Here is a 12,788-nt window from a genome sequence, read left to right as displayed (position 1 = left end):
TCTGTGATACCTGTGCAGCATTGGTGACCCTGTAGTCTCTGTCTCAGAGGTCAGCGTCAGAACATCTTTCAAAAAGGTGAACCCTCACAATGTGTCAGGCCCCAGTGCTGTACTTGGTAGGGCACTGAACCCTGTGCCACCAAACTGGCAGGAGTGATCAAGGGCATCTTCAATCTCTCGCTGTTGCAATCGGGTGTATCCACCTGCTTCAAAAGAGCGACACCTTGCTGTGCTTTCTCGATCTCACTGTCTACCTCCGGAGACAACTTATTCACTGATGTCTATTATAAACCGACCGACTCTCACAGTTAGATGGCCCATACCTCTTCCCATCCTGTTACTTGTAAAAATGCCTTCCCCTTCTCTCAATTTCTCCGCCTCTGCCACATCTGCTCAAAGGATGAGGCTTTTTCATTCTAGAGCGAAGGAGATGTTCTCCTTTTTCAAAGAAAGGGGCTTCCCTTCCTCCACCATCAACACTGCCCTCAGCCACACCTCATCCATTTCACACACATCTGCTCTTGCCCCATATTCCTGCCACTCTACCAGGGATAGGGTTTCTCTAGTCTTCACCTACTATCCCACCAGCCTCCGCGTCCAGCACATAATTCTCCATATCTTCTGCTATCTCCAGTGGGGTCCCGCCACCAAGCATCTCTTTCCTTCCTTCCCACTTTCTGATCGCTCCCTGTGCAACTCCCTTGTCTATTCGTCGTTCTCCACTGATCTCCTTCCTGGCACTTATCCTTGCAAGCAGAACAAGTGCTACACTTGGCCCTACACCTCCTCTCTCACTACCGTTCTGGGCCCTAAACAGTTCTTCCAGGTGAGGTGACACTTCACCTGTGAGCCTGTTGGGGTTATATACGGTGTCCGGTGCTCCCAGTGTGGCCTCCTGTATATTAATGAGACCCGACATAGATTGGGAGAACACTTCTCCGAGCACCTACACTTCGTCTGGCAGAAAAAGCAGGATCTCCCAGTGGCCAACCATTTTAATTCCACTTAGCATTCCAATTCCAATATGTTTAACCATGGCCTCCTCCACTGTCATGATGAGGCCACATTTAGGTTGGAGGAACAACACCTTATATTCTGTTTGGACCAATGACACAAACATTGATTTCTCGAACTTCCAGTAATGCTCCCACCTCCCCTCTCTTTCAACATTTTCCATCCCCTTTTCCCTCTCTCACCTTATCTTGTTGCCTGCCCATCACCTCCCTTTGGTGCTCCTCCCCCCTTTTCTTTCTTCCATGGCCTTCTGTCTCTTTACTTTGTCCCCTCCCCCCATCTTTTGAATCTACTCCTCAGCTTTTTGTCTTCAGTCCTGTCGAAGGGTTGACTGTACTCTTCCTAGATGCTGCCTGGTCTGCTGAGTTCCTCCAGCATTTTGTGTGTGTTGCTGGGATTTCCAGCATCTGCAGATTTTCTCTTTGTTTGTGACACAGTCATACCAGTGTCAAAGAAGAGCAGAATAAGCTGCCTCAATGACTTGCACCCAGGTGCACTCACATCTATTGTAATGAAGTGCTTTGAGAGGTTGGTTGTGGCCAGAATTCACTTCTGCCCAAGTCAGGGCCTGGACCCACTGCAGTTTGCCTCTCGCCACAATGGGTCTACAGCGGATGCAGTCTCACTAGCTCTCCATTTGGTCTTGGACCACCTGGACAGTAGCAGTGTGCCTACGTCAGGCTGCTGTTTATTAATTACTGCTCAGCATTCAACACAATCTTGCCCTCAGTTTTAATCAGCAAGGTCTCCGAGCATCTGTGCAATCTGACCCACTGAGACACTGAGATCAGCTTCCTCCAGCACTTTGTGCTCCGGGTTACAGCACTTGCAATCTTTTGTTTCCAAGTTAGAAAAGAAGGCTGATTTTGATAAGTTTCTGAGTGTATCCACATCCCTATTATCACACTTCATTACAAACCAAGCCAGCATTACTGCCCAAGTTTGCCTTGTTTATTGAGAAGTGGGAGTTAAGTTCCAGAAGAGCTTCCAACTGCAATTTTCAAAGGAGAATATAATAAATGGTTTGAAGGAGATAGAATTCAGGACTAAGGAGAAAGGGAAGGAGAATTTTTGGATAATCTACAAGAATAATGGTGTTATGTGCTGTTCGATTCTGTGAAAAATCAGAATTCTTTCAGGATCACCAATTCATAAGCCCTGTATCAAATCGTTTTCACATGGACATCACTTTTCTTTTTAATTTGCTCACAGAGATGATCTCGCCAAGAAAGAGAAAGAAGCAGTGGCCACAGATCAGGCTGCCACATCGTTCAGTTCATCACGGATGAGTCCGAAGCATTTAAGCCCACGTCGCATGAGCCCCCACAGAACCAGTCCAAGGCGCTCAAGTCCTCGCAAGTCCAGTCCACGGCGTTCAAGCCCTCGCAAAGTCAGCCCGAGACGCATGAGCCCACACCGTTCCAGATCCAGTCCAAGGCGCACCAGCCCACACCGATCCAGGGGCAGCCCCAGGCGCACCAGCCCCCACAGGTCAAGGTCTAGCCCTCGGCGGTCCAGTCCTCACAGATCCAGGCCGAGGCGTATGAGCCCCCACAAATCCAGGACAAGCCCCAAGCACTCAAGTCCGCAAAGGCCTAGCCCACGCAAGCCTAACACAAAACGTAAAACCCAGAAAGAATTGCCTGCTAAGAATTCTAATCAGAAATCTCCAAGTCAGAAGGCTGTGAAGAGAGCTTCTGTCACTGGAAAACCCCATGCTGAAGCAAAAAGCAATACAGGTATTGTTACATCCATCTAATGTACTTTGTTCAATTGGCAAGTCTCACTATAAATTTATTTATCATTGTCACATGTACCAAGTTACAGTGAAAATTTTTGTTTTGCATGTCATCTATACCGATTATTTCATCAGTTCAGTGCGTTGAGGTAGCACAAGGGAAAATGATAACAGAATGCAGAATAAAATGTATTTAAAAGAACATTGTTAATAATTCTTAGAAAATTCACAGAATTTAGATTTTGAAGAGTAGAACTTTTTAAAGAAGTAGAAACATATTTACAGAGACCAGCTTGCAGCAAGTTACCATCCCATGCCATCTTGCATTGTGTAGCCTGACCTTTGGTATTTTGGGTCCTTTAGCATTATTGTCTTATAAAACCAGAAAATGGTTGCAGAATTCCTTCAATTCTGCGATGCTTGAAGCATTCAGCAAATCCTGGCAGCTCTCATACCTCTTATTTTCATGAGGAAAAAGGTTTGGAGATGAGCTGTTTCTAAAATTACTCTTTTTGTAGCCACGTTCCTCAGGATCTAAGTGGAAGCAGGAAGAGGCCCTGCAGCTCTTGCTTCTGCTCCTCTTTTCAGTAATAGTACTCTTTGATTCTTTTAATATTCAGAAGTCTCTCTCTTAGACTTAAATATTAATTGACCAGGAAGCAATTCAGGATGCAAAATGCTCCCACAACCTTCTTGATTAAAAGATTGCAGTGATTTGTTACCTTTTGTCTTGAATGGTTGAATCATAGAACATAAAATGTTCCAGCCCACGATGTGCCTTTCTTTAAGCCTACTCTAAAATCAATCTTATCCTTCTCTCCTAGAAAGCCCTCCATTTTTCTATAATACTTTGTGCTTATCTAAGTCTCTTAAATGTCCCTAATGTACTGTGCTTATAAAAAGTATCCCCCCCGCCCCCCCGACATTTTCATGTTTTATTGCTTTGCAACGTTGAACTGCAGTGGATTTAATTTTGACTCTTCTGACACTGATCAACAGAAAAGACACTTTCTGAATTTATTACAATTATTAAACAAAATGTCAGTAAGGCATTTGATAAGGTTCCCCATGCAAGGCTCCTTCAGAAAGTAAGAAGGCATGGGATCCAAGGAGACCTTGCTTTATGGATCCAGAACTGGCTCGCCCACAGAAGGCAAAGAGTGGTTGTAGATGGTTTGTATTCTGCATTGAGGTCGATGGACCAGGGATCTGTTCTTTGTGAATTTTTATAAATGATCTGGATGAAGAAGTAGAAAGATGGGTTAGTAAGTTTACTGATGACACAAAGGTTGGGGGTGCTCTGGAGGGTTATCAGAGGTTACAGTGCGACCTTGCATTAATCGTTTCCACCCTGGGAAATTGTCTCCTCCTGTCTACTCAATCTATGGCTCTTGTGCACCTTTTTTCAAAGGTTCAAAGTAAATTTATAATCAAAATACATGCATGTCACCAAAAGGCATAGGAGCAGAATTAGGCCATTCGGCCCATGAGTCTGCTGCACCATTCCATCATGGCTGATGCAGATCCCATTCAACCTCACACACCTGCCTTCTCGCCATATCCTTTTATGCCCTGATCGATCAGGAAACTATCAACTTCCGCCTTAAATACACCCACAGACTTGGCTTCCACAGCAGTCAGTGGCAGGGTATTCTACAGATTCACTACTCTCAGGCTAAAAAAAATTCCTCCTTACCTCTTTTCTAAAAGGTCACTGCTCAAGTTTGAGGCTGTACCTTGTAGTTTTGGATTCCCCCACCAGAGGAAACATCGTATCCACATCCACCCTATCTAGTCCTTTCAATATTCAGTAGGTTTCAGTGAGATCCCCATGCATTCTTCTAAATTTCAGTGGGTACAGGTCAAAGCTGCCAAATGCTCCTCATATTTTAACCCCTTCGTTCCCAGAATCATCCTTGTGAAGATCCTCTGGACTCTTTCAAATGACAACATACTCGGCCCAAAACTGTTGACAATACAAGTGCGGCCTGATCAGTGTTTTATAAAGCTTCAGCGTTATCTCCTTGTTTTCATGTTCGATACACCTTGAAATGAATGCCACCATTGCCTTTGCCTTCTTTACCACGAACTTAACTTGTAAATTAACCTTCTGGTGGTTTTGCATGAGGATTCCCAAGTCCCTCTGCACCTCTGATGTTTGAATCTTCTCCCCATTTAGATAATAGTCCATTTTATTGTTCCTTTTACCAAAATGCATTAGATTAGATTAGATTATGAGGACACGCAGTCCTCTTTTATTGTCACTTAGTAATGCATGCATTAAGAAATGATACAGTGTTCCTCCGGTATGATATCAGAGAAGCACAAGACAAACCAAGACTAAAAAAACTGACAAAAACCACATAATTATAACATACAGTTACAACAGTGCAAAGCAATACTGTAATTTGATAAAGAACAGACCATGAGCACGGTAAAAAAAAAGTCTCTCGAAAGTCCCATCATCTCACGCAGACAGTAGAAGGAAGAGACTTCCCCTGCCAGGAGCTTTCAGCGCTACAAACTTGCCGATGCAGCATCCTGAAAGCACCCGACCACAGTCCGACTCTCAGTCTGTCCGAAAACTTCGAGCCTCCAACCAGCCCTCCAGCACCAAGCACCAAGCACCATCTCTGCTGAGCGCTTCGACCCCAGCCCCAGCAATAGGCAAAGCCAAGGATTTGGGGCCTTCCGCTCTGGAGATTCTCGATCGCACAGTAGCAGCGGCAGCGAAGCTGGCATTTCAGAAGTTTCTCCAGATGTTCCTCTGTGTTTCTCACATCTGTCTCCATCAAATCAGGATTGTGCACGGCCCCTATTTAACAAATACGATATCATTTCAGAGCGGCCGCACGCGCTGCATCGCACCGCCATCTTCTCCTCCCCTGCCCTCATACATTATCATACATTTCCCAATGCTGTATTCCATCCGCCAGTTTTTTGCCCATTCTTCCAATTTGTCTTAAGACCTGCTGCAATCACATTGCCTCATCAGCACTACCTACCCCTCCAGCTATCTTCATATCATCCACAAATTTTGCCATTAAGCTATTGATCCCATTATCCGAGTAACACAGACAAATGCTGGAGGAACTCAGCAGGTGGGGTAGCATCAGTGGAAAAGAGTACAGTGACGTTTTGGACCGAGACATTGACTGTACTATTTTTCTTTGATGCTGCCTGGCCTGTTGAATTCCTCCAACATTTTGTGTGTGTTAATTGGATTTCCAGCGTCTGCAGATTTTCTCTTGTTTTTATTCCATTATCCAAATCATTGACAAGCAACGTGAAAAGTAGCGGTCCCAATACTGACCCCTGAGGAACACCACTAGTCACTGGCGGTCAACCAGATAATGCCCCTTTTATTCCCACCTGCTGTCTCCTGCCTGTCAGCCATTCCTCTATCCTTGGTGGTGTCTTTCCTGTAATGCCATGGAATTTTGTTAAGCAGCCTTGTGTGCACCTTATCGAATGCCTTCTGAAAATGTAAGTAAGTGACATCCACTGCCTCTCCTTTGTCCAGCCTGCTTGTTACTTCCTCGAAGAACTCTTAACAGATTTGTCAGGCAAGATTTCCCTTCACGGAAACCATACTGACTTTGATCTATTTTATCATTAGTCTCCAAATATACCAAAACCTCATCCTTAATAATAGACTCCAACACTTTCCCAACCACTCAGGTTAGGCTAATAAGCCTATAATTTCCTTTCTTTTGCCCTCCTCCCTTCTGAAAGAGTGGAGTGACATTTGCATTTTTCCACTCCTCTGGGACCATGCCCGAATTAAGTGATTCTTTAAAGATCATGACCAATGCATCCATTAACTCTTCAGCATCCTCTCAGGACTTTGGGATGTAGTCCATCTGATGCAGGCGACTTATCCACCTTAAGACCTTTGAGTTTGCCTAGCAATTCTTCCTTTGTTAGAACAAAAGCACTCACTCTTGCTCCCTGACACTCACAATCCTCTGGCATACTGCTAGTGTCTTCCACAGTGAAGGTAGATGCAAAATACTCCTTAACTTCATCTGCCATTTCTATCCCCCATAACTACCTCACCAGCATCATTTCCCAGTCTTCAGTATCAACTCCTACCTCCCTTTTACTCTTTATATAACTGAAAAACTTTTAGTATCCTGCTTTATATTATTGGCTAGTTTGCCCTCATATTTCATCTTTTCCCTTATAGCTTTTTTAGTTGCCTTTTAAAAGCTTCCCAATCATCCAACGCCACTCACTTGTGTTGGTGCGTGTCCAAGTGGTTAAGGCTAGTGATCTGAAGGTCGCTAGTTCGAGCCTTGGCTGAGACTGCATGTGTGTCCTTAAGCAGGGCACTTAACCACACATTGCTCTGCGATGACACTGGTGCCAAGCTCTATGGGTCCTAATGCCCTTCCCTTGGACAACATCAGTGGCATGGAGAGGGGAGACTTGCAGCATGGGCAACTGCCGGTCTTCCATACAACCTTGCCCAGGCTTGCGCCCTGTAAACCTTCCAAAGGCGCAAATCCATGGTCTCATGAGACTGATGGAGGCCAACGTACCCTTTCTTGGCTTTAGAGTTACAAAATACACAGGGACTAAGATGTTAACTGTCCTGTGCTATCACCAGTGGGATCATCAGTTGATCTGCCACCTGTCTTCAGGAGTTTCGGCCTGCTTATGATCAAGACTCCCTCGAGGTGGTGGGCCAGCAGTGCTAAAGCACCACCTCCCACTGGTGAGTCTAAAAGCTTGGCATCTGCCTCTATCAGAGTTGTTGGTCACTTCCATCCAACAGATAGTCTACTCTTCAGGTGTCTATGCAACTACTGAAGGGTTTGCAAGATATGTATACACTGTCAGACTATCTGCCCCTCTGGACATACTTGGTCCACACCCATGCTGATCCTTTCTATGCAGTCCTTAACTTCCCTTCTCAACCACGGTTGCCTACCCCTACCATTTAACAACAATCTCTTCTGTGGGACATATCTATCCTGCACCTTGTAAACTAATCCCAAAACTTAAGCCATCTCTGCTCTGCCATCATCCCTGCCAGTATCCTCCTCTAACTCACCTGGGCAAACACCTCTCTCATGTTCATTTACTTCCCTTTATTCCATTATGGTACTGACATATGTGACTTGTACTTATCCCTCTCAACTTACAGTATGATTTCAATCACTGCCTCCTAAGGGTTCCTTTACATTAAGCTCCCTTATAAGATCTGGGTGATTAAACAACACCCAATGTAAGATGGCCTTTCCCCAAGTAGGCTCAAGCACAAGCTTCTCTAAAAGGCCAAATCGTAGGTATTCAGTAAGTTCCCTCTCTTGCGATCTAGCACCAACTTGATTTTCTCAATCCCTTTGCAACCCTAAGATTCATTTTCTTGCAAGCATACTCAATAAATCCAAGAATCAGTGAATGACCACACAACAACAAGGAGGACAAACAACCAGTGTGCAAAAGCCAGCAAACTAGATATCTGAAGAAAAAAAGAAATAATAAATAAATAAATAAGCAAGCAAGCAACAAACATCAAGCACATGAGAGGAAGAGTCTTGAAAGTGAGTCCATAGGATGTGGGACAGTTCAGTGACGGAGCATGTGAAGTTATCCCCTTTGCTTCAAGAGCCTGATGGGTAATAATTGTTGCTGAACCTGGTGGTGTGAGTCCTGACACTTACGTACCTTCTTCCTGATAGCGGCGGCAGCAAGAATAGAGCATGGCCCAGGTGGTGCAGATCCATGATGATGCTTTCCTGTGACAGCGCTCCATGTAGATGTACTCAATCTCAGCAAGGAAATATGCCAAGTCTGTTTGCTGAAACACTGCAGATATGTTAGGTTTCATTGATCGTTCCTCTAACTCTATATTCTGTTGGTCCAGTCTTCCCTTAATTTCTCTTGATGGGACATCTTCAATCTGGGTAAACTATCTCATAAGAACATAAGAAATAGGAGCAGGAGTAGGTCATCCGGCCCATCGAGCCTGCCCCGCCATTTAATAAGATCATGGCTGATCTGTCCGTAAACTCAGCTCCATCTACCTGCCTTTTCCCCATAACCCTTAATTCCTCACTATGTAAAGATCTATCTAACTGTTTCTTAAATCTATTTAGTGAAGAAGCTTCAACTGCTTCCCTAGGCAGAGAATTCTACAGATTCACCACTCCCTGGAAAAACAGTTTCTCCTCATGTCCATCTTAAATCTTCTCCCCTGAATCTTGAGGCAATGTACCCTAGTTCTAATCTCCACATTCTTTATCACAAGTGTGTCCTTTACATAGTGAGATCAGGCATGTGCACTATATTCTGGGTCCAGTCTGGATAAATCCCTAATTTCATTCATCTATATTTACTTTTGTGCCTGTCTTTGTGTGTATATATAAAAAAGTACATTTCTCACTTCCAGAATTGTTTCATGGTTGTTAATTTTCAGTGACACACACACAAATCCTGGGGAAACTCAGCAGGTTAGGCAGCCTCTATTGAGAGTAATACACAACAATCCCTTGTGATAATTTTAACACAGGATGATAAGATTGGTGGTGGTGTGGATAGCTTAGAGGACTCAGAACGAATACAACAGGATATGGATCAGTTATAGATATGGGTGGAGAAATGGAAGATGGAGTTTAACCTGGCAAAATATAATATGTTGCTCCTTGGTGGGTCAAATGTGAAGAGACTATACAGGAGAATACTCAACATTCTTGATGAGCAGATGGAACTTGGAATGCGCGATCATAGCTACCTGAAAGTGACTGATAGGGTAGTTACGAAGGCATATAGCATGCTTGCCTTTATTAGTTGAGGCACTGAGTTTAAAAGTAAGGAAGTAATGTTGCAACTTTATAAAAAATCTAGTTAGGCCACACTTGGGGTATTGCATACAATTCTGGTCGCCCCATTATAGGAAGAATGTTGAGGCTTTGGATAGGGTGCTGAAGAGGTTTACCAGGGTGCTGTCTGGATTAGAGGATACATGCTGTAATAAGAGGCTGGATAAACTTGGTTGTTTTCACTGGAGTGGAGGGGTCTAAGGGGAGATCTGATAGGCATTTATAAGATTGTGAGAGGCATAGATTTACTAGATAGTATCCTTTTCCCAGGGTTGAAATGTCTGATACCAGAAGGCAAACATTTAAGATGAGGGGGGTGGGGTAATTTCAAAGGAGACATGAGGGGTAAGTTCTACACAGGGTGCCTAGAATGTACTGCCTGAGGTGGTTAAGATAGATTCATTAGATACTTCAAAGAATGTTTTTTATCAAAATATGTATTTTGTATACAATCCGGAGTTTTGTCTTCCCACAAAACAGCCACGGAACAAAACCATGGAACCCATTCTAAGAAAAACATCAAACCCCCAACGCGCAAAAAAAGAACAAATCGCGTAAACAGCAAAAGCACAGAATATAAAGCATCAAATCACAAAGTCATTGAAACAGTCCAGAAACGTTCAGTTTCAGTTCAGTTCAGTTCAGTTCCGTCTAGCCCTGTGACGTTCGTTGACTGCAGCCTGCAGAACCCCATCTGCCCTGATCAAAACAGCAACAAAAAAAGGGGTGATTACAAATCAGAAATACGTCATAACATGAATTACGGAGTCCAATCCACAAATCATGTCAATGAAATCTTGCCGAAGACCCAAGATTTTTAAGAGACATTTGGATAGGCACATGAATGTGAGGAAAATGGAAGGACGCGGACATTGTACGTAGTGGGGTTTATTTAGGGTGCCGATTTGATTACTAAATTAATTGGTGTAGCATAACTTTGTGGTCTGAAGGGCCTTTTTTTTTGCTGTACTAATTGTAGAGGGATTCCTATAATAGGATACATATGTCCCTCTAAACACCAACACTTTCAATGTCTCATGAAAATAAAAACAAGCTGCAGGTAATCAATCTGAAACTAAAACTAGATACAGGTAGAACTCCTAGTGCCTGTGGAAAGAGAATCAATAGGTGAAAAAACTGTATGTTTGAGCCTAGAGTGATGTGATAATTCACTGCTGGTTACACGCTGAACGCTGACTGAGCGCTCTTCCTATTCCTGCAGCTTCGGCTTCCGAGGAGGCCGAGTACCCTGATGCTCAAGACAAGGCTAGTGCACAGCAGGTGAGTGACAGCTGTTCTTGCTGCCCAGTTGTCAAAGACTTCATCACTATTCATACAATGATGTTAAAAGTCAGTTCTGCACATGGTGAGTGGGATTAAGGAAAAGCCCAAGGTGTTCTGCATGTATGTGAATAACAGATGGATGACCAGAGTGAGGCTAGGACTGATCAGGGATAGAAGTGTATTAGGACATGGCACTGTTAAGAAAGAGGATGTGCTGTATCTATCCCAAATTACTATTTGAAACAAGGGAATAGATTGCTGCGCCTTTGGTGATGATATTTGCATCCTCACCAGCCGCAAGAGTTGTACCAGATGATTAGAAGTTGCCCAGGCCTGGGCCCTGGAAACCTTCCAAGGCGCAAATCTATGGTCTCACGAGACTAACAGATGCCTATTATGAGGCTCATTCAGAAAGCTTGGCGTCCATGGAGGCTTAGTTGTGTGTATTCAGAATTGTCTTGTACACAGAAAGCAGAGAGCGCTAGTGGATGGAACGTATTCTGCCTGACAGTCAGTTACGAGTATCACAGGGAGGGGAGAAGATGCATTGATTTACCAGGGTGCTGCCTGGTTTAGAGAGCATGCTTTGTGAGGATAGGTTGACTGAGTTAGAGCTTTTCTTTCTGGAGTGAAGGAGGATGAGAGGTGACTTGATGTACAAGATGATAAGAGGTGTAGATCAAGTGAGCAGCCAGTGACTTTTTCCCTGAGGAAAGATGGCTAATGTGAAAGTACACAGTTTTAAGGTGATTTGAGGAAAGTTTTGGGGGGTATATCAGAGGTAAGTTTTCTTCCAGAGAGTGGTGGGTGTTTGGTATGTGCTACCGGGGTGTTGATAGAGGTAAATACATTAAGGATGTGGGTGAAAGAGAATGAGGGCCAAGGGAGAGGGAAGGGTTAGATTGATCTTGGAATTGGTTAAAAGGTTAGCACAACATTGTGGGACAAAGGACCCGTACTGTAATGTGCTATTTTATGTTCTACGTGGTCTGCTATTTGTATTGATGCAACCTGCCGAAGAAGGAATGCTTCTCTGCACTTTGTCTTTTAATGGCAGGGACCAGGGGTTGGCTGTGTCTGCAGTGGACGAGGACGTGGTTTACGTGTTCTTGTGAATTCCATTGAAGTGCTAACTGTTCTGTTGCTTTTCCAAAGATGAATGAAATGAGGAAGAGTGGGCGTGTGGTTCACGTCACTGACCTGCCACATGATGGCTACACTGAAGAAGACATCTCAAAGCTGACCCAGCCTTTTGGAAAAGTTGTTGGCATTAAATTGGTCAGCTCCAAAAATGAGGTAAAGTTTCATGTCTTAGTATCAAGCTCATATTGAAGTATCAAGTATCATATTGTGCTAGCTTGAAAAGATTGGTGTGAAATTTCAATGCTCAGTCTCTCGCCAACTATTGTGGCTCAGGTTGTTCTTTGAGTGATCCACAAAGTCAAACTATTTCAGATTGTGGAGAAGGGATCCCCAGATTGCAAAAGGATGAATTTAGATAAGCCTCTAGTGCCATCTGTGTGGAATTCACACATTCTCCCTGGAGAGTTTGTTCATTTCCCCTTTCATCCCAAATCCCTGAAGGCCGGTGGATTAATCAGCCACTGCAAACTGTCCCTGGTCTGTAAGTGGATGCTGGAGTCTAGGTAGAATTGATGGAAATAGGATTAATGTCAACGAGTGTGTGATTAGCAGTGGCTCAGTGGGCCAAAGGACCTTTTCTCAGAATGGTACAGCGTGCAGAACAACCTGAATTTGATCCCAATCGCCAATGTTTTCGGAGTAAAGTTTGTACACTCTCTGTGTGGCCACGTGGGCTTCCTCTGCATCCTGCAGTTTCCTCCTATAGCCAAAAGATGTGCCACTTGGTTGCTTAATTGGCCATAGAGCGTGGGTGGAATCTGAGAAGTTATTAGTGGAAA

General features: G+C 44.0%; 1 protein-coding gene across 1 annotated transcript in view; it reads left to right on the top strand.

The window, feature by feature from the left end:
• znf638 (zinc finger protein 638) overlaps window positions 1-12,788 on the top strand; it is a 126,328-nt gene that overhangs the window by 43,989 nt on the left and 69,551 nt on the right. The window contains exons 6-8 of the mRNA XM_063047347.1: window positions 2,227-2,753; window positions 10,805-10,863; window positions 12,022-12,162. Of these exons, the coding sequence (XP_062903417.1) occupies window positions 2,227-2,753; window positions 10,805-10,863; window positions 12,022-12,162 (727 nt within the window). The remainder of the gene's footprint in view (window positions 1-2,226; window positions 2,754-10,804; window positions 10,864-12,021; window positions 12,163-12,788) is intronic.

Source organism: Mobula hypostoma, chromosome 4 (genome assembly GCF_963921235.1).
Source record: "Mobula hypostoma chromosome 4, sMobHyp1.1, whole genome shotgun sequence".
Classification (NCBI taxonomy): Eukaryota; Metazoa; Chordata; class Chondrichthyes; order Myliobatiformes; family Myliobatidae; genus Mobula; species Mobula hypostoma.
This window is presented reverse-complemented; position numbering and strand designations above follow the sequence as displayed.